Source organism: Danio aesculapii, chromosome 14 (genome assembly GCF_903798145.1).
Source record: "Danio aesculapii chromosome 14, fDanAes4.1, whole genome shotgun sequence".
NCBI classification, from domain to species: Eukaryota; Metazoa; Chordata; class Actinopteri; order Cypriniformes; family Danionidae; genus Danio; species Danio aesculapii.
In genome coordinates this window covers 27060094-27081313 of record NC_079448.1, presented here as the reverse complement: position 1 = coordinate 27081313, position 21220 = coordinate 27060094, and the positions used below count along the sequence as shown (strand labels likewise).

Below are 21220 nucleotides of genomic sequence, written 5' to 3'. Positions count from 1 at the left end.
GTGGTGGGATAAAGGATTGGATGTTTTAGCTGTCTTCACCTGTAGTTCACCCGTAGCAGCCCTGATAAGAAGCACTATGTCAAATTAATGTGTATGTTTTGTGCTGCTTACGTTACAATACATTCTTAAACCAGATGAGCTCACTGCTAACAGAGACAGATATAAGGGTCTGGGATTATATTTTAGCCCCTATGCTTCAAATACCTCAAGAGTTCCACTTTAAAAGTAATATTAAACATCAATAAATTACAGCATGCTCTCTGTGACTGTTACATCTGAAATAACAAAGATAAAGACAGAGATTAACACTGTTTTTTTTTTTATTTGTGGGCGAGTAAATGGTGAAAACTGAATTTTACCTTGGAGTTAAATCTCTACTACAACCGATTTGTTAATTAGTTTAACTAAACAAATGACTATTTATGAATGGGTTTCAAATTTACATTTACATTTAGTCATTTAGCAGACGCTTTTATCCAAGTTTCAGGTGTGTAAAGTCTAAGAAGCAAAGCATTAGTAATATAATTTTTTATTTTTTGAGAGAGAGTACAGTTAGTGGTATAGCCAGAGAGGCAGTTAAGATTAGGAAGGAAAGTGGAGACTAAACAGTTGAGTTTTTAGTCGTTTCTTGAAGACAGCAAGTGACTCTGCTGTTCTGATGCATTTAGGGAGTTCATTCCACCAACTGGGCAGATTGAATGCGAGAGTTCGGGAAAGTGATTTCTTCCCTCTTAGGGATGGAACCACGAGGCGACGTTCATTCACAGAACGCAAGTTTCTGGAGGGCACATAAATCTGCAGAAGTGAGAGCAGATAAGAAGGAGCAAAGCCAGAAGTCGCTTTGTAAGCAAACATCAGAGCTTTGAATTTGATGCGAGCAGCAACTGGCAGCCAGTGCAAACGGGTGAGTAGCGGAGTGACGTGCTCTTTTGGGTTCATCAAAGACCACTCGTGCTGCTGCGTTCTGAAGCAGCTGAAGAGGTTTGATAGAGTTAGCTGGAAGCCCGGCTAGTAGAGAGTTGCAATAGTCCAGTTTGGAGAGAACAAGAGCTTGAACAATGAGTTGAGCTGCATGTTCAGATAGGAAGGGTCGGACCTTTCTGATGTTATAGAGTGCGAATCTGCAAGATCGAGCAGTTCTAGAAATGTGGTTAGAGAAGTTTAGTTGGTCATCAATCGTTACTCCAAGGCTTTCTACTATTTTGGATGCAGTAATGGTTGCCCCATCTATCTGGATTGAAAAGTTATGGTGTTGATTCTTTAAGAAGTAATTGAGTCTGGTCCATTGAATTATGTAAAGAATAACTGACTCTGCTTCATGGTCGCATCAACACCTCAGATGTACATTATTTTTAAATAATTCAACGCACTGAAGTCATTTATTCCGTTTAGTATACTATTATATGCAGTTGAAGTCAGAATTATTAGCCCGTCTTTGAATTTTCTTTTCTTTTTTTTAAATATTTCCCAAATGATGTTTAACAGAGCAAGGAAATTTTCACAGTATGTCTGATATTTTTTTCTTCTGAAGAAAGTCTTATTTGTTTTATTTCGGCTAGAATAAATGCAGTTTTAAATTTTTTTATGAACCATTTTAAGGACAAAATTATTAGCCCCTTTAAGCAAATTTTTTCCGACTATCTACAGAACAAACCATCGTTATACAATAACTTGCCTAATTACCCTAACCTGCCTAGTTAACCTGATTAACCTAGTTAAGCCTTTAAATGTCTCTTTAAGCTGTATAGTATGGAAGTGTCTTGAAAAATATCTAGTAAAATATTATTTATTGTCATCATGGCAAAGATAAAATAAATCAGTTATTAGATGAGTTATTAAAACTATTATGTTTAGAAATGTGTTGAACAGAACAGAAACTGGGGAAAGAATAAACAGGGGGGCTAATAATTCTGACTTCAACTGTACTTAAAGAGGTTCAAGTGATGTATTTCAAGATATGGTCAGGTTTTTCTCTTCAAACCACTGCTGTCTATTGGACTAGTTTCTTACATCCATCTCATCCAAAGTCTTTGGTTTTGATCCTGTGTGTGTGTGTGTGCACGTAATTTGAATTAACTGAAATTATTCAGGGTAGTGATATGAAACTGTAATGGGGTTAAGACCTACCTGGAACTACTTTAGCTGTGCGTTTCGCTAAAAATAATTGTATACCTTAGAATTTCCATCAGCCAATCAGAATCAAGCATTGTTTGGGACACAGTTGGAGGCTATTAGCCCCAGCTGGCCTGTTTATATAGCCCTCACCACTCGCTCTGGGCCAGCAGTGGGAACGTGTCTGGCATATTTCTGAACAAGTAAAACAAATGTAAATAGGTGAAGGCCCATGGGTTGAAGCCACTCAGGCCCAATGGTAAGTTCAGCCTGACGACCTGTCTGGACACACCTGAATAAAAACAGAACACATTTCCCTTCTGTATAGTTTTTAGACAGCTTGTGCCAACATATCAATATCTTTACAAAGTTGATATTTCAACTCTTTTATGTCATTAGCGAAAGAAGGGAAAATAAAGGAAAATCAGCTCTAACAACAGACAGTCCAGCCTTCATGTGAAGTCTATCAGTGTCCAACAGGCAAACAAGATCCTTCAATAAGGTTTAAACACAACCCATATTCACCTCTTAAAGGTAATTGAGTAAATGTGCAGAGCTGGTAATAATTAAAACGATAGTAAATAACCAACTGCACTAACTACAGTGAGTTTAACGTGCTATCGTCTGACAGTTGTGATATAAGTGTTCTTTTGCTGCCATCTGCTGGTGCAGCAGGGTGACAGTTCTGTAAAAGAGGGCTTATACACTATTTCTTTGAAACGTTCTTCAAATACCAGTAATATTTTAATGCCATTAAGAAAAAAATAATAATAACGAGAATACTGTCAGATATGAATAGGCTAATGTTATACGAATGGTATGTAAATAGTATTTTAAAAAATATGGTGTTTGTATTCAGGGGCGGACTTAACCAATAAGCGAGGTGAGCAGCCACTTAGGGCCCCGGGGAATTAGGGGCCCTGACCAATGCCAAGCCACGGCTGGGTCAGTTGGTGTTTCTGTGTGGAGTTTGCCTGTTCTCCCTGTGTTCGTGTGGGTTTCCTCTGGGTGCTCCGGTTTCCCCCACAAGTCCAAAGACATGTGGTATAGGTGAATTGGGTAGGCTAAATTGTTTGGGGTGTATGTGTGTGAATGAGAGTGTATGGGTGTTTTCCAGTAATGGGTTGCAACTGGAAGGGCATCCGCTGCGTAAAACATATGCTGGATAAATTGGTGGTTCATTCTGCTGTGGTGACCCCAGATTAATAAAGGGACTAAGTCGAAAAGAAAATGAACGAATCAATGTTGTAAAATCTGTATGTAATCATTAAAGATTTTAATGTCATTAAAATAAAGGGCAGGCCTCTTTATTTTATTCTTTTTATTTATTTTTATTCTTTTTTATGCTTTTGGAAAAGTAGGTGCGTGAAGATGTTCTGATGTTAATGTTCTGTATGCTGTTGTTTGCATGTTAAAATAAATCAGTAAACCCTATTTTAAATGCAGTATTTAATGTGTCAGACACAAAAGAGATGTCAATTAGTTTTTTTTTTTTAATTAAATAATAAGTCAATATTAATCTGACCAGTAAATGGTTAATATTCGGGTAGCTAGCAGCGGTTGGGAAAATTAATCGAAATGAGCATCCCCAAGGGCACCATACCTGGAACTAGGGCCTCCAAATCCCTAAGTCCGCCCCTGTTTGGATTTCAAAATTATAGTGGAAATTGTGGACATTTTGTAGTTTGTAAAGTTTTTTTTTTTGCAATATTCTGCATGAATTTAAATATACTATTTTTTTTATTTCTAAATATATTCAGTGACGAAAATATTTTATTAAATATGTTTTATATTTTCATAAATCTGTTTGCATTTGTATACCTATATTCACTAAGAAATACATTTTCAAAAAGAGGTGAACTATTTTATGCTGTATGCATATATATATATATATATATATATATATATATATATATATATATATATATATATATATATATATATATATATATATATATATATATATATATATATATAGTTTTCTTTTTTCTTTTCCCCTTTGTTTTATTTCTGCTGGAATGCCATGTCTCACACCAGCATCACTTTTTCAATTGACAGTCACGTCACATCGGCATTGTACTGTCTAATATTGTGACAACTTACTTGTCCTCACTGTTAAGGTCAATAATGTAAAAGGTCAACAGAGATCAAAGCTCAAAGAAGAGTAAAAGGTAAGTGTTCAAATCAAAGGATTAATCCAATAAATTATACGCAGGAAAAGTTCAAGCAACATTATAAAAAGAAAGGCTCTGATTACAATTTATAATGTTTAAAGTTAAAGTAAATGTTTGAAGTGCATATGAAGCTGTGTGTATGATCAATAAAAGATAACAATTTGGGCTATTAATGCAATCGGTTTAGCTTTTATATTTTCTGTTTTCATTTTAGTAATAAAATGTAATAAATTACATGCAATTAAATTGTTTTAACATCACTGTTCCTGAAAGTAAAGTGTATCTTCGTACTATACTTACCCCAGATTGTTCAAATAGTGCAGTTTATGCTGTTTGAGCATCACTGTAAAATGTCAAGGCCTGTTCGATCCTGCATGGCCTTTCCACCCTCTAAATGTTAATAACATTATATTTTATAACCCGCCTTTAGCCTGTTTTACAGCAACTGCAGAAACCCAGATCTTTGCATTGCAAGATTAAGGGCGTTAAGAGGTTAAGAGAGATATCCGGAAAAGTGGGACATAAGGTAAAGTGGGTCAACTACATATAATTCTTGATTATGCTTTAAGTATCAGGAGCCAATCATATTGTAGCACTCATGAATAATTACCTCAATGTGGCCGATTTGACGTGACATCATTGGTTTGCTTCAACAAAACAAGCACATGGTAAGTTCATTGACAAATACTCTGCAAAGAAGCTTTTATTAATGTATTTGATGTTGTACTTTTATATTAAATATCTGAATTGGCATTTTTTAAAAGACACATTCGATTATTTGATAGAAGGTTTATTATTGTGACCCACTTAGCTTAGCTTAGCACGTTAGCATGTTAAGGTAAAGTGGGACAGTTGCTGCCCGTTAATGTGGGACGATTCAAAAGCTCTTCTGATTAAAAATGAACATTCGCCGTCATACACGGATGAAATCAAAAGCTCGCTGTTTTCTAATATGCTACAGGAAAATGGATGCTAATGTAATGACCAATGTTTCTTTTTCTGTTTAAAGGTCTGAGTAGTTTGAATCAGATCAGTTTTATCTGTAGGATGGTTAAAAGATAACAAGAATTACAGAAAATGGCACTAGCTGCTAGCTATGAGGCTGTGAGTTTTGACAACATTTTATGACATAATGGTGATGATGACATTTATTCTAAATAGAAAGTTTAATTTAGAGCATTTTGAATAAAAAATAGCAAATGTGCCATGTTTTCAGATGTTTAAATTCATTGTGAGACAACACCAATGTTTTAAGAGTGTTGTTAACCATGATTTTTTACACCTGAGGGTCTTTATTGTGGCTGTAAGAACTAAAGTCAGTATGTTCTGCTGGGTCTTAAAATGTCTTAAATTTCAACAATTATATTTTAGGCCTTAAAAAGTCTTAAATTCACTGAAATATTGTGTTGTAGGTCTTAAATCATTTAAACCAGGTCTTAATTTTGTCCAAACATTGTCCAAATAAAGTTACTCAATCTGGCAGACATCTATCCAACTGCCAAAAATACATCTCAATAAAATCTTATTCTTTATATTTAAGTTTTTTATTGCAAAGAGATACAATTCACAACATCTTTTTGACATTTTTACAGCAAATTCCAAATTAAATCTCTAATCAGGCAAAGAAAACTAAAAACAAATTTATGATTCATCATGATAATATCGGGTCATTAGAAAAATACTTAGTGTTTAACCTTGTATAAGTCTAAAATTTCATTCTTAGTGGTCTTAAATAGTCTTAAATTTGACTTGAAACCTGCAGAAACCCTGTAAAGGGCTTATAAGAACTGGATTGATGTTATTGCATTGGCCTGGGTTGCTGTTTAACTGTCTTGTTCATTATCTTTATATTGTTCACATCAAGCAGGTATTGATATCAATATGTTTGACAACACTAAAACGTGTGTGTGCGTACACATATGGTCAGTACATAATTAAAAGTTGCATAGATTTGGTTAATTAACTGTAGAGGGGTGTAAAATATACTTAAACAATGTTATTAGTGGAGTAGATGGTAGGCCTAATTCAAGAACATTATTCTATTTTTTATAGAAAAAATGGCACCTATTCGAAAGCAGTCAGGAAAACGGCAAGATGAAAGACAGCTCAAAGGAAGAAAAGGACTGAAGATGAATCAGTGGAAAGAGGACCAAATGAAAGGTGCGCTAGAGGAGTATAAAGTGCAGGTTGAATCAGGGAAGAAACCTGTGGTACGATTGCTTGCAAGGAAGTGGAATTTGCCGAAAACAACTCTTCAAAGACGTTTGAAAGGACTTCTTGAGGGATCTGAGTGTGAATCTGGAAGAACACCATTCATTCCTGTTGAATCTGAGTTGGGGTGAGTGAACCTTCTCATTTTGCAATATAAATACTAATATCTACAGTGGCAGCATTTATGAGCCCCTTTGCAGAATATGTGAATAATTTTAACAAAATATTAGATATTTTACCAGTCAATTTTTTTATAACAGTAAAGTGTTTTTTTATTTGAGTTTTTTTATTTTTTAGTCACATATGCTACCTTTAAATATCAGTACCACAGGAAAACAACATTTATTAAATTTACAACATTTAATCAAATTTACAATATTTAATCAAGCAGGGCTCAATATTAAGGACATTTACTGCTTATCCAGTACAGTTGTTCAGATTTTCACTTAATCCCAGTTTATCACTGGCTTAAAGTAGATATTCTTAGATATGTTGGCTTATTCATTGTTTTGAACCATGTACGATTCTAACAAATGATGCCATGCACTAGCAATCTAGTAAATTTCACAAATCTTAATTTCATTTCAATGTAAACGAAGGAACTGCTAGCCTAACTTAAATGAAGATAAAACATTATTGAATCCGAGTCAGCAATAAAAATAGGCCAATTTGGACATAAGAACCAATAATGGACATAAATACAATGGAAGAAATACAGATAAAATCAGTGCTTAACAGAGAGAGAGAGAGAGAGAGATGCACAAACAGTGTCCAAATATTGAGTTCTTTATTTTGTCTTGCACCTGATCTTTAAAATAATAACACCTAATATGCATGTTCACAACATCAACTAGGAAATCAGTGACTGTAAACTTTCAAAAACTAAACTAAAGACTAGACAGAGAGAGTGGCATAGGAGACTGCAGTGCATTTAAGCTCACTTTCAGTAAGAGAGTGCTGCAGGGAACGGTACTGTGAAAAACAGCGATTGTATAATTTCCAATATTTCATTATCGAGAATTACAAATCAAACAAACAGGGGTTGGACAATGAAACTGAAACACGGGCCAATTTAATGTTGGAGGTTTCATGAGTAAATCTGATCATCATTGATTGCATGTTCCACCAGTATGAGCAGAGTGTGAAGGTTTAATTTGCAAAGTAATACCACAATTTTGCACACAGCATTATGGATATCATAGTTCAGAAGAGGACAAATTTTGGTGTGTATCTCACTGACACATCTGTGACCAAGACAGCAAGTTCTTGTGATGTCTCAGCCACGGTATCCAGAGTAATGTCAGCATACCTCCAAAAAGGATGAACCACATCTGACAGGGGGCTGTGGACACAAGAGGAAGCGGTCTGAAAGGGATATTTGGGTGCTTAAACCGATTTGATCCATAAACATAAAGCCCAACTTTCTGCAGAATTAAATGTGCACTTTAACTCTAGTGTTTCTACCAAAACTGTTAGTCACTGTGAACAATGTGAAACACGTATTGCTCTCTGATGAGTTCACCTTCACTGTCTTTCCTACATCAGGAAGAGTTACAGTGTGGATAAGCCTCAAAGAAGCGTACCACAGTGGATCAGTGATGGTTTGGGCTGCAATATGTAGTTGTCTGTGTGCGTGTGTATTTGTATATTGCTGTAAATATTAAAACTATATGCTGTATATTAACTGGATCTGAGAATTACATTTGTGCAAAACGTAATATTATTAGTGGAGTAGAGCGTAGACCCAATTCAATGTTTTTGTATTTTTTTAGAAAACTGGCACCCAACCGAGAACAGCAAGATGAAAGCCATCTCAAAGGAAGAAAAGGATTGACGATGAATCTTTGGAAAGAAGACCAAATGAAAGGTGCGCTAGAGGAGTATAAAGTGCAGGTTGAATCAGGGAAGAAACCTGTGGTACGATTGCTTGCAAGAAAGTGGAATTTGCCGAAAACAACTCTTCAAAGACGTTTGAAAGGACTTGTTGAGGGCTCTGAACATGCATCTGGAAGAAAACCATTCATTCCTATTGAATCTGAGCGGGAGTTAGCAAACCTTCTCACCTCACTTCTAGAGAGAGGCTTCCTGTTGAGGAAGACTGATGTTCAGTCTCTTGCTTTTGAGTTTGCCAAAATAAATGGCATACAAGGGTTTTCAGAAGACAAGCAGAAGGCAGGCTATTACTGGTTTGAGGGCTTTATGAAGCGAAACCCTGGGCTGCAAATAAAGAAACCAGAAGCCATATCACCAGCTACAAAAATGAATGAAAAGGAACTGAGTAGCTGGTTTAGAATGTACAAAGTCACCCTTGATGCATTGGGAATTAAGGACATACCTTCACATATCTGGAAGTGTGATTTATCAGAACTACAAGACATCTTTTTGTCTGAGCAATATGTCAATAAAGGAGAAGACCCTTGCTTTCAGATCAACAGTGATGGGGAAACTGATGAGGTTTCTGCTGTATTAGCAGCATTCAATGCCTGTGGTACATTTGCTCCTCCACTCATCATTTTTAAAGGAAGCGTGGTGAGAAATGAGTGGTTGAACGCGTCTCTTGAAAACATGTGCATGAAAGCATCAGAGAGTGGCTGGATAACTGCAGAGATGTTTAATGAGTGGGGTGAAATGTTTGTGGCACAGCTCCCGAAAGATGACGCCAGGCCCCATCTTCTGCTCCTCGATGGCCAGAGCCGCTATGTCTTTAACCTCAGCTTTCTCAGTCTCATGAACCAGAACAATGTGGAAGTCATATGCTATCCTGCATTGCAACAGTCAAGCCAAGCTCTGTTTCAAAGTCTCAAACACAACTGGTGTGAAGTGAGCACCAATCAGTGGAATCATCAACATGAAGACATGAAGTTGCCCAAAGCTCATTATTGTTCTGTTTTTATGGAAACATGGAAAAAAACTGCCACTGTGGAAAGAGCTCAGGATGGGTTCAGGACAATGGGGATGTTCCCAATAAATGAGTTTGCCTCCATTGAGTATGAAATTTCTCCTTCCAAGCTGGAGGGTTTCACAGCGTCTGTTGAAGATGAAGCACATTGCAGTACTGAAGGTGGCCTGGATGAATCTCCAGCTGCTGAAGTGGCTTCATTCAAAGACTTTGTCAGAGTTCAAAAAGGCAGCAAGTGAGTAAAGACACTCTATGCTATGTTTGTAAAAAAAACACAAAGCACCTTCTTTATAATGAACATTTAAAACAAAAAAAAGACACTCCACCTTCTACAATTGAAGTGGCTGTCTGACAGAACATGCCACAGATAATGATCCAGAAGCTTGTTTTAAATTAAATATGTCGTCATTTCAAAGTTGAATTAATCCTTAGACATATTTCAACCAGCCAGTTTCAAAATGTTTAAATGATTCCAAAATTATTCATTGAAAAATTCTACAAATTATTAAAAAAATCAGTTTTCAATATTTACTAGTGGCTTATTACCTGCCTATTATTGAGATATTTGCTGTTCATTATTATGTATAAAGTATTTCGCAGGATCTTATCATATTTGTCCAGGGCACTTTCTGAATTCAAAGGGCCATGAGATCATACCTAAAAGACTTGTTATTTCTTCTGTCTCTGCACACTTACACAGTATAGATACAGATGAATGGGAGGAACATTGCATTCAACTCTCATTCTGTCACATCAGAGATCAGATTATTCTTAATCAATGCCTTATAGTGAATCAGAGCTGCTCTGTTTGGACTTTTCTTATGTGTGACCCCAATGTTTAATAGGGCATAATATATTGCAAATATGTCAATGTGTCTGGACTGCTGCACTTATGTAATGTGCATTGGTGTGCCAAAAAAAAATGATAAAAATTAAAAAAATGAATAATAAATAATAATCTTTCAGAGTCTCTGAGACATGACCTGCATCATGGTAATGTTCAGATGGCCATCCACAACATAAAAAAACTTCTGCCAGAGTAATTGGTGATTCATTATGCTGTGGTGACCCCTGATAAATCAGGGACTAAGCTGAAGGAAATTGTGTGAGTGAGTGATATTATTATTATTAGCGGAGGAAAGGTTAGACCTAACTTAACTGCATTGTTTTATCTTTTTATAGAAAAATGGCACCTAACCGAAGGCAGTCAGGAATACAACAAGATGAAATACAACTCAAAGGAAGAAAAGGACTGAAGATGAATCTGTGGAAAGAAGACCAAATGAAAGGTGCGATAGAGGAGTATAAAGTGCAGGTTGAATCGGGGAAGAAACCTGCAGTACGATTGCTTGCAAGGAAGTGGAACTTACCGAAAACAACTCTTCAAAGACGTGTGAAAGGACTTGTTAAAGGATCTGTGCATGCATCTGGAAGAAAACCATTCATTCCTATTGAATCTGAGCGGGAGTTAGCAAACCTTCTCACCTCACTTCTAGAGAGAGGCTTCCTGTTGAGGAAGACTGATGTTCAGTCTCTTGCTTTTGAGTTTGCCAAAATAAATGGCATACAAGGGTTTTCAGAAGACAAGCAGAAGGCAGGCTATTACTGGTTTGAGGGTTTTATGAAGCGAAACCCTGGGCTGCAAATAAAGAAACCAGAAGCCATATCACCAGCTACAAAAATGAATGAAAAGGAACTGAGTAGCTGGTTTAGAATGTACAAAGTCACCCTTGATGCATTGGGAATTAAGGACATACCTTCACATATCTGGAAGTGTGATTTATCAGAACTACAAGACATATTTTTGTCTGAGCGATATGTCAATAAAGGAGAAGACCCTTGCTTTCAGATCAACAGTGAATGGGAAACTGAAGAGGTTTCTGCTGTATTAGCAGCATTCAATGCCTGTGGTACATTTGCTCCTCCACTCATCATTTTTAAAGGAAGCGTGGTGAGAAATGAGTGGTTGAACGCGTCTCTTGAAAACATGTGCATGAGAGCATCAGAGAGTGGCTGGATAACTGCAGAGATGTTTAATGAGTGGGGTGAAATGTTTGTGGCACAGCTCCCGAAAGATGACGCCAGGCCCCATCTTCTGCTCCTCGATGGCCAGAGCCGCTATGTCTTTAACCTCAGCTTTCTCAGTCTCATGAACCAGAACCATGTGGAAGTCATATGCTATCCTGCATTGCAACAGTCAAGCCAAGCTCTGTTTCAAAGTCTCAAACACAACTGGTGTGAAGTGAGCACCAATCAGTGGAATCATCAACATGAAGACATGAAGTTGCCCAAAGCTCATTATTGTTCTGTTTTTATGGAATCATGGAAGAAAACTGCCACTGTGGAAAGAGCTCAAGATGGGTTCAGGACAATGGGGATGTTCCCAATCAATGAGTTTGCCTCCATTGAGCATGAACTTCCTTCTTCCACCCTGGAGGGTTTCACAGCGCCTGTTGAAGATGAAGCACATTGCAGTACTCAGAGTGGCCTGGATGAACCTCCAGCTGCTGAAGTGGCTGTCAATGTTCAAACAACCAGCAAGTGAGTAAAGACACCCTATGCCATGTTTGTAAAAAAAAATCTCTGAGCACCTTATTTATAATGAACATTTAAAACAAAAATAACAGTCCACCTTCAGCAGTTGAAGTGGCTGCCTAATAGAGCATTCCATTCAATTCAAGTTTATTTGTATATCACTTTACATAATAATTATTATTTCAAAGCAGCTTTACAAAAGGTGCACATTATTACATTCCAATCAAACTCAGAAAAGTTAATGTTATTAGTTACCATAACTTTATTAGTTACTAATAACTTTAATTAAAAGTAACTAATAACTTTTAACAGTTAAAATTATTATATATAAACATAGTTAACCTGCAGTTATATAGTATACAGTTGAAGTCAATATTATTAGCCCCCCTAAATTTTTAGCCCCCCTGTTTATTTTTCCCCCCAATTTCTGTTTAACGGAGAGATTTTTTTCAACACATTTCTAAACATAATAGATTTAATTACTCCTCTCTAATAACTGAATTTAATCTTTGCCATGATGACAGTAAATAATATTTTACTAGATTTTTTAAGACACTTCTATACAGCTTGGTGACTTTTAAAGGCTTAACTAGGTTAATTAGGTTATCTAGGCAGGTTAGGGTAATTAGCCAAGTTAATGTATACTGATGGTTTTTCTATAGACAGTCGAAAAAAATAGCTTAAAGGGGCTAATAATTTTGACCCTAAAATGGTTCATAAAAAATTCAAAACTGCTTTTATTCTAGCCGAAATAATACAAATAAGACTTTCTCCAGAAGAAAAAATATTATCAGACATACTGTGAAAATTTCCTTGCTCTGTTAAACATCATTTGGGAAATATTTTTAAAAAATTCAAAGGGGGGCTAGTAATTTTGACTTCAACTATATATGTGATGTCTATGTGTACATGTTCAATGAAGTTCATTAAGTGTTTGTGTTGTCCTCGAAATCCTGGGATGGATGGCATCATCTCTTCACAGGTCTTGGATCTCATCAAGTTGTACTGCACAATCTCTAGAAGCCTTGGACACCCCCAGGTGGAAATAGAGAGCAAAGAAAATAATTAGCGTGATTGTTGTTCATAATGTATTTAAAGAAGAGATATTAATGTCAGTGTGAAAATGAAGAGCTATAAATACAAATAGGTGCTATATAAACAATTATAGAAGCAAACATATAAAACATAGAAGTATTTTTTTTTTAAGTACCTGGTGTATTAAGACAGGAAGAGTATGTCCAACTGGTGGATTGTCAAACCCACTCACCTGCATGGAGCACACTCCCGTATCCTATAGTTATGTGATGCAGTTTGTATATGCTTTATCAATGAAACTCTTTGAATGAAAAGTGTAAAAGGTTCTCATTTAAATTATACAGGGGCCTGGAGCATATGTATAATCAATGAATGCTAATTAGGGATCCAAACAGTGTGGGCTGTTTACCCTAAAGCTGTTTTTTCCACAGCAGTACTATTTTAGTATTATTTTATGTGTTCGTGAATTAAATTAATTATTTTTGGTTTACAATTTAATCTAAGTGAATTTTGTTTTTATGCATTGTTAGATTTAATTTACACTTATTTCAGTTTTATTAGTGGAGGAATAGATAGAACTAATTTAACTGCATTGTTTTCTCTTTTTATAGTAAAATGGCACCTAACCTAACCGAAAAGTCAGGAATACAACAAGATGAAAGACATCTCAAAGGAAGAAAAGGACTGAAGATGAATCTGTGGAAAGAAGACCAAATGAAAGGTGCGCTAGAGGAGTATAAAGTGCAGGTTGAATCAGGGAAGAAACCTGTAGTACGATTGCTTGCAAGAAAGTGGAATTTGCCGAAAACAACTCTTCAAAGACGTTTGAAAGGACTTGTTGAGGGCTCTGAACATGCATCTGGAAGAAAACCATTCATTCCTGTTGAATCTGAGCGGGAGTTAGCAAACCTTCTCACCTCACTTCTAGAGAGAGGCTTCCTGTTGAGGAAGACTGATGTTCAGTCTCTTGCTTTTGAGTTTGCCAAAATAAATGGCATACAAGGGTTTTCAGAAGACAAGCAGAAGGCAGGCTATTACTGGTTTGAGGGTTTTATGAAGCGAAACCCTGGGCTGCAAATAAAGAAACCAGAAGCCATATCACCAGCCACAAAAATGAATGAAAAGGAACTGAGTAGCTGGTTTAGAATGTACAAAGTCACCCTTGATGCATTGGGAATTAAGGACATACCTTCACATATCTGGAAGTGTGATTTATCAGAACTACAAGACATCTTTTTGTCTGAGCAATATGTCAATAAAGGAGAAGACCCTTGCTTTCAGATCAACACTGAAGGGGAAACTGATGAGGTTTCTGCTGTATTAGCAGCATTCAATGCCTGTGGTACATTTGCTCCTCCACTCATCATTTTTAAAGGAAGCGTGGTGAGAAATGAGTGGTTGAACGCGTCTCTTGAAAACATGTGCATGAAAGCATCAGAGAGTGGCTGGATAACTGCAGAGATGTTTAATGAGTGGGGTGAAATGTTTGTGGCACAGCTCCCGAAAGATGACGCCAGGCCCCATCTTCTGCTCCTCGATGGCCAGAGCCGCTATGTCTTTAACCTCAGCTTTCTCAGTCTCATGAACCAGAACAATGTGGAAGTCATATGCTATCCTGCATTGCAACAATCAAGCCAAGCTCTGTTTCAAAGTCTCAAACACCACTGGTGTGAAGTGAGCACCAATCAGTGGAATCATCTACATGAAGACATGAAGTTGCCCAAAGCTCATTATTGTTCTGTTTTTATGGAATCATGGAAGAAAACTGCCACTGTGGAAAGAGCTCAGGATGGGTTCAGGACAATGGGGATGTTCCCAATAAATGAGTTTGCCTCCATTGAGTATGAACTTCCTTCTTCCAGCCTGGAAGGTTTTACAGCGTCTGCTGAAGATGAAGCACATTGCAGCACTGAAAGTGGCTTGAATCAACCAGCAGCTGCTGAAGTATCTTCATTCAAAGACTTTGTTCTTGTACAAAATAGTAGATGGGTAAAGTCACCCAGAGGCAACACTATGCCATATTTGCAAGAAAATTTACAAGACCTTTTTTACAATGAACATTTAAAACAAATACGAAAGACCACCTCCTACAATTGCGGTGGCTGTCTAATAAAACATGGCACAGATGATGATCCGAAAGCTTCTGAAGCGTGGATCAGATGCACCAACTGTAAGGCCTGCTATCACGAGTCTTGTGCAGAAGAGGATGGGATATATGAATGGGTTTCTGTTGTCGATCACTAAAACTAAAGCACAGACGAAAAATAACAGAGAAAAGAAGTGTTTGAATTTATATTTACTGACAAAAATAGATTTTTGATCTGATATTTGGACTAAGCAGGCTGGAAAATCTGAGAAAATTATGGGAAAAATTATAAATGGAGTGTCACCCACAGCAAGGTTTTTATTTGTTTTAAATTAAATATGCCATCTCTTCAAAGTTTTATTAATCCATGGACTGAGTTACTGTTTTGTGTACTTTATTTAAAAACTATTCATTGAAAATGTATATGAATGTTCAGAGGTCACAAGGCTCGTCTGTATTTCTGCATATACGTGCAGAGTAAATTGGTACAATATTGCATGCAATTTATGGTCACCTAATGGTGCAGATCTTTTACAAGCAATGATCCTTGTTCTCAACCATTATCCTCATCTGAAGATTGAAAGCCCTTTTGACTTAAAGATTATTTTCTCTTCACACAAAATACACTGTAACCTCACATATCAGAGTTAGATTTTTCAACAACCCCGTTAAAATTAGGTTTTGATTTTAGCTAGTGTAAAGGTAGCAAATTAAAAACTCAAATTTACATAGTCACTATACATCAATCATGCTTTCTCGATATTCAGTCGATTTGTAAATAATAAGGACTTCATAATTTTGTCAGCTTTGATGGTATTAGTAGTAAAGAATCTTGCCCTTTGTCGTTGTTCCTAGGGTTAGTAGTGGGACTTTTATTTTGACTTGCATCGGAAGTAGAAATTTTTTACGTTCGTAGTTGTTTCCGCGTTCACGCCGTGCGCATTTGCCGTGCTGTTTGATCGTGTTTCACTTCTTGCGACGTAAAGGATTTTTACTCGAGGGTTGGAAATAAGAAGAAAAAATGTAAGTAACAACATATTGTGTTCGAACAACAGATATAATATTAAGTCTTTTATGTTTTAATGAAGGTCTATTTAAACCCGAGCTACAGAAACACGTTAACAACGGTTCCAAGGTTGCGGCGTAACGTAGGCCTCATCGTGCACGTTTACTCTCGTGCTTTTAATTCATCCTCACGTTTCGTCCATGGATGTTTTGATCGTATTTAGTTTATTTTTGGTGATATTTACTCAAATCATATGTAACTACACTGTGCGGTTGGCGTTGATTGCTTTAACTCGCGTTCACGCGCAGCGGACATTTTCTTTCAATACTGAAAGGGTTTTGCTGATATACTGTGAGCCATTAAATTCAGTACTCACTGGGGTTCTGTATAGTCTGTTTTCTTTGTCGGCACTGAAACTTAAAGTGCCATTTTCATGTCTGGACTTTTTCTGGTGCCACCAAATTCATAATTCTGCATGAGGTTTAACATTCCATTCAATTTGGCAGCTTTTACTTCCACTGGTACGAAACATTCGCTTTACTAATGCATATAATTTCCAGCTAAATCAGTTTTCATACGTCGTCTTGGAATTCTGCAAATTGTGCTATAAAATCTTCAAATCGTAATCATCTGATACTGCTTTAAATCTTTGCATCATGGTGTTCTTTATACCACTCCACCATCCTTTTTGCTCTTGTCATTGGTTTGCATTTCATTGCAGTTCAAATAAGGAGGCATGTAAGCAGATCCACTTGTACAATGGACTTCCACTTATTCCTGTTTCTAATGTAAAGCACATTAATGCTTTTCATTTTTTTAAGTGGCCTTTATTCAGGAAGTTAAGCCAACCAGCTATGTGGAGAATAACAACGTTGCGCACTTAATTTGAAGCAAAAAGCCAGTCAATTTAAAATAATAGATTAAACGTTTTTAGTATTACTATTAATGTTGCTTGTGAATCAACATTCAATTTTTCGTTTTTGCATTTTGGCAGAACTTTGTCACATTTTGATCACACATAACCAATACATAGCTGTTCAACACTACCTTTACACAGCACAATTCAGTGATTTTCTGTGGTTCACTGAAGGAATTTCTCAGTGGAATATAAAGATGACAATTTTCTCATTAAATAAATTTATGACAAATATTGTTTGTTACTTATTAAAAGAGCTTCATTTAAAAGAGGTCATTTGTTTTGAAGAATTGTGGGTAGTGTACATTTATAAATCCCTTAATGCAGGCTGTAGGTCATAGTAGGTGAGTCTTTAATGCTTTATGCATTATCAAACAATTCAACCATCTTTTGGTGAAAGCATGTAGGCTTTTTGTTTTCTGAGCCAAAATGTTGCCCTCAATAAAGGTAAGGTATAGGTTGTTTTCAATCACATGGTTCTGGTGATGCACGAATTTCAGATGGAGGGCAGGAAGTAAAAGACTGAATGGTAGACATAGAGAAAAGTCTGCATTTTTGCGATTTATACCATATTTCAAAGGATGTATAAATAGAAAATAACCACATTATGTTGGGCATGATCCTAATATGAAGAAGGCCGCGTTTTCCACTGAACTAAAATGTCATCGAGGCAGTAGATACTGTAGTGAATATAGTGTTACTATATACTATATATGATAACTTGAATTAAACTTTTGTAGTAATTATATTAATACTGTGGTACGACACTACTGTAGTAATAAACCAATTATTTAATACTTTCTATAATTATACACCATCACAACACACCACAGTTTACACTAAAGTTACAGTTGATCAGTTTACTATGCAGTATTCTGTAGCATTCATTAACAAAGAGTTGTACACATTATACAGTTTACTATGTGGTTCAAAAACGTGTTTATTATAAATTACTATAGGTTTTTTTCTCAAAATTTGCAGGCATCTTCCAGAAATCACGAAATAACAGATGAAAGCATACAAAAGAATGGATGCATAGTCTACATAATTGTTAATTCATTTTTTAAGGAGGTAAAGTGCTCCACAATAATAACCATCTAGTTTTATGACAAGCGTTGCATTGCTTTTTTGTTCGGTTGATGAACTTACTGTCAACAAACATTCACTGCTGCTGCACACCTCAATGTTCGGTTTTTTATTTTGCCGAAATGCCAGTAAAGACTTGGATTATTGCAAAAAAATATTTCATTACAGTGATAACATGGCAGGGTACGTTATTTATATTCTCCTGTATATAAAAGTGTGGTGGTGTTTGTATCTGAAAAAAAGTTTGTACACATGGATGTATTTGAATGTTTATGAATTATGAATGTTTATTACACGCCACCTTTTTCTTGAACTTTCCCCCTTAATTAGCAAAACCTTTTGGAAGTGTATAAAAGCTGTTCATCTTTTCTTATTTTGGCTGATTTAAACAATTCTAAACAACATTAAACAGAAACATTTTGATGATCTGATAGATTCTTATGTAGAAGAATCACATCCTGTCCTCCATCTGAATTTCACTCGTCATCATGTGAAAACAACCCATACAGTAGTCAACATCTGAAGTGGATCCAAACCTTTCATCAGAATTGTCCTATAGCCGTTGAGCAATACCCATTCTTGTCTTTGGACAACTTTGAAAAATAGTTTTGATCCACTTCAAATGTTAATGACTATAGACCAAGGCTATTATTAATCCAGTTATTCATTTGCTCCAACAAGAAGAAAAAAAATGTCATTTAAAAAAATAGACCTATCAGTTTTTAAGAAATTCATAAAAGTTTGACAGTCTTCGATGGTTTGATGCATGACTGGAACTTTATTCAGTCACATAGGCCTGCACCTAATTCATTTAGCTGATCCTGTCAACGTGAAGCTTATTCATTCATTCATTTACATTAAACTCTGGCATGCTTGGTAAGTTTGATAATCAGCTGATTTTTTTCTGGTTTCTTGGTGAAAATGTCCACATGTTTTAAGACACTTCACAATGTCAATTCAACTTTCTGAAAACAACACCATTGAGAACAGAGCTGACCCACCTTTGTGTCATTTGTTTCATGTTCAATAAAACTTTAAAGATAATAGGCTTTTCGAGTTTGAACCCATGATGTCCCTGTTTTTTTTCTTTTTTTCAATTGTATCTATTTACTTTTCTATGACCTTCAATTTCAAGTGGTAAGAATTCACTTTTCTTTGGATGAAGAGACAAAACTTGTTCTGATAACTTTGTGCTCTCTTTGCACTCTTTATTTTACTTGAGCCAAATGATTGATGGCTTGTATATTGGCAAGGCCCTTTGATACCAAATTCTATTTGTGGTTAAGTACTAAATTGATTGGCCTTATTTCTACAAAATTAGTTCATGGAATTCTGATTTGTAGTTTTAGGCCAACTCAGACATGAACACAATCTCTCCTCTTCTCTTCTGATCAACTTTCCTTTTCTTTCCCATCAACATTTAAGGACCTAAATTCTGACTCAAATATTTTCTCTCTTCAAAGCTCTGTTGTAAGTTCCAGTTAAATATTAAATATGCTCTTTGTGGTACTTGTAAATCTTGTTTGCTCTATTTGGCCAGTGTTCCAAACTGTCCATTTGTACCTCTGTCGTTGTAAGTAAGGCTTTTTTTTTACCTCTGTTATTTACATTGTATGGAATTGTGGAGCTCATTGTCTTGCTTTCCTATGCCACTGCTAATCATTTCGTGAGCATGCTAGAAATCATTGCTCCATTGTGTTTCTGCAGACGTGTTTCATTCTGGAGGAGCTCTTTTCTCGATCCAGGCTTAAATCGACGGATTGTCCTTTTGGGGACTTTTTGATTTACTTTATTCCTCTCTTTTTCCACTCATCTGGAGCACCGTCATTTCAAGGCCATGTCTCAGAAATTGACTGGCGATGATCTTCAGAAAGGCTTTGCTGTTGGTCGTGGGCTTTTGGCTGCTGCTGAGACTTTGAACTTTAGTATGGGTGAGACGCACTCTGACCACTTTGGCTCGTCTTCACAGTCACGTGGTGGCATGTCTGGCTTGGGTGGAGTGGATGGCAAAGACCATGAATCTCAGCTTTCCCGCAGAGCGGGCAGCCACATTAGCAATACTATGAAACTGTTCGCCAGCCTAGGTCTGTCACCAAGTGATCTGGATGCACTGGCACAGGTTCCAGAGGAGAACATCAGTGTGGAGACTTTGCCCCATCTTATTATGCAACTTAAAAACCGCAAGATGGAAGCTGGCCGCCGAATGTCTGGTGATATGTCAACCCATTCTTCCGAGACTTCATACAGAGGTGGCCGAGACACCTGGGGTGAAGGGCAGGGTGGACGATTGGACCGTTCCAGTGGCCAGTCGCAAAGCCGTTCCCAAAGCAACTTCAGTTATTCTTCCATGCAAGACACTTCCAGTCGTGGATACGACATATTAGATTACGGCAGCGGTAGTGGCAAAGACCGCCAATATTCTGAGCTTTCCCATGACTCCTACCGCAGCCTTGGTATGTCTTCATCATCAACATCCGACGATATGTTCATGCAGAGAAGAATGGGTGCCCCCTCTCAGGGAAAAGTGCAGGATTTTTTGGGAGTCAGGCCACTCATGTTTCCTCACATGTGCACCCTTTGTGATTTTGATGTGCACTCTGTCATGGTGAGTAAGTTGCTTGACTCCTGCACACACATTTTCCTCTTCTTGAGTCCTGCTTGTTAAAGACCCTCTTTAAACATCATTTGTTGCATTTAAATCATCACCTCTAAGTTTAACTTAGCATCAAATTTGTGTAAGATAAATAACCTTGCATCTCATTAAACATCTATAGTATATTTCTTGATTAGATTTTGACTTTTGATCTTTATGCTTGGCTCCAGTTAGGACAGTGAATATCTAGAACTCATTTCAGTTCCATTTCAGTGCTTATTTATTGCACACACACACATGCAGAAAGAAGAGCTTGTCAAGTTATTTCTGAGCCAGTTTGTCAAGGCTTTGAATCGCTTTAGTTCTCACAGCTAATTTGTTATGTTTTAAATGTAATTTTTTTTTTTAATTCCTTGCTGTTTGTGTGAAGGAATGGACTCAGCACACAGCTGGGATTCGCCACACTGAAAACCGGCGACTACTCCTGCAAATGTAAGTGGAATGTTTTTGGAGAATTGTGAAAACTGCTCGACAATAAGAACTACCCAGGGCCAGTGTAAGAAGCAT

The 21220-nt window shown here is 36.6% G+C and overlaps 2 protein-coding genes across 5 annotated transcripts in view; one reads left to right on the top strand and one right to left on the bottom strand.

The window, feature by feature from the left end:
• The window catches only part of arhgef37 (Rho guanine nucleotide exchange factor (GEF) 37), a 284253-nt gene that overhangs the window by 5377 nt on the left and 257656 nt on the right, over positions 1-21220 (bottom strand). The gene's annotated exons all lie outside the window — the stretch shown is intronic.
• matr3l1.2 (matrin 3-like 1.2) overlaps positions 4880-21220 on the top strand; it is a 28950-nt gene continuing 12609 nt past the window's right edge. For 2 of the 4 annotated variants that reach the window (XM_056471975.1, XM_056471974.1), the window contains exons 1-3: positions 15965-16075; positions 19768-20665; positions 21084-21145. In XM_056471975.1, coding sequence (XP_056327950.1) covers positions 19898-20665; positions 21084-21145 — 830 coding nt within the window. In that variant the 5' untranslated portion in view covers positions 15965-16075; positions 19768-19897. Of the gene's footprint in view, positions 4955-6338; positions 6625-8269; positions 9632-10578; positions 11938-13577; positions 16076-19767; positions 20666-21083; positions 21149-21220 lie in introns of those variants that run through there. The other 2 variants (XR_008838771.1, XR_008838770.1) reach the window with 2 other exon arrangements.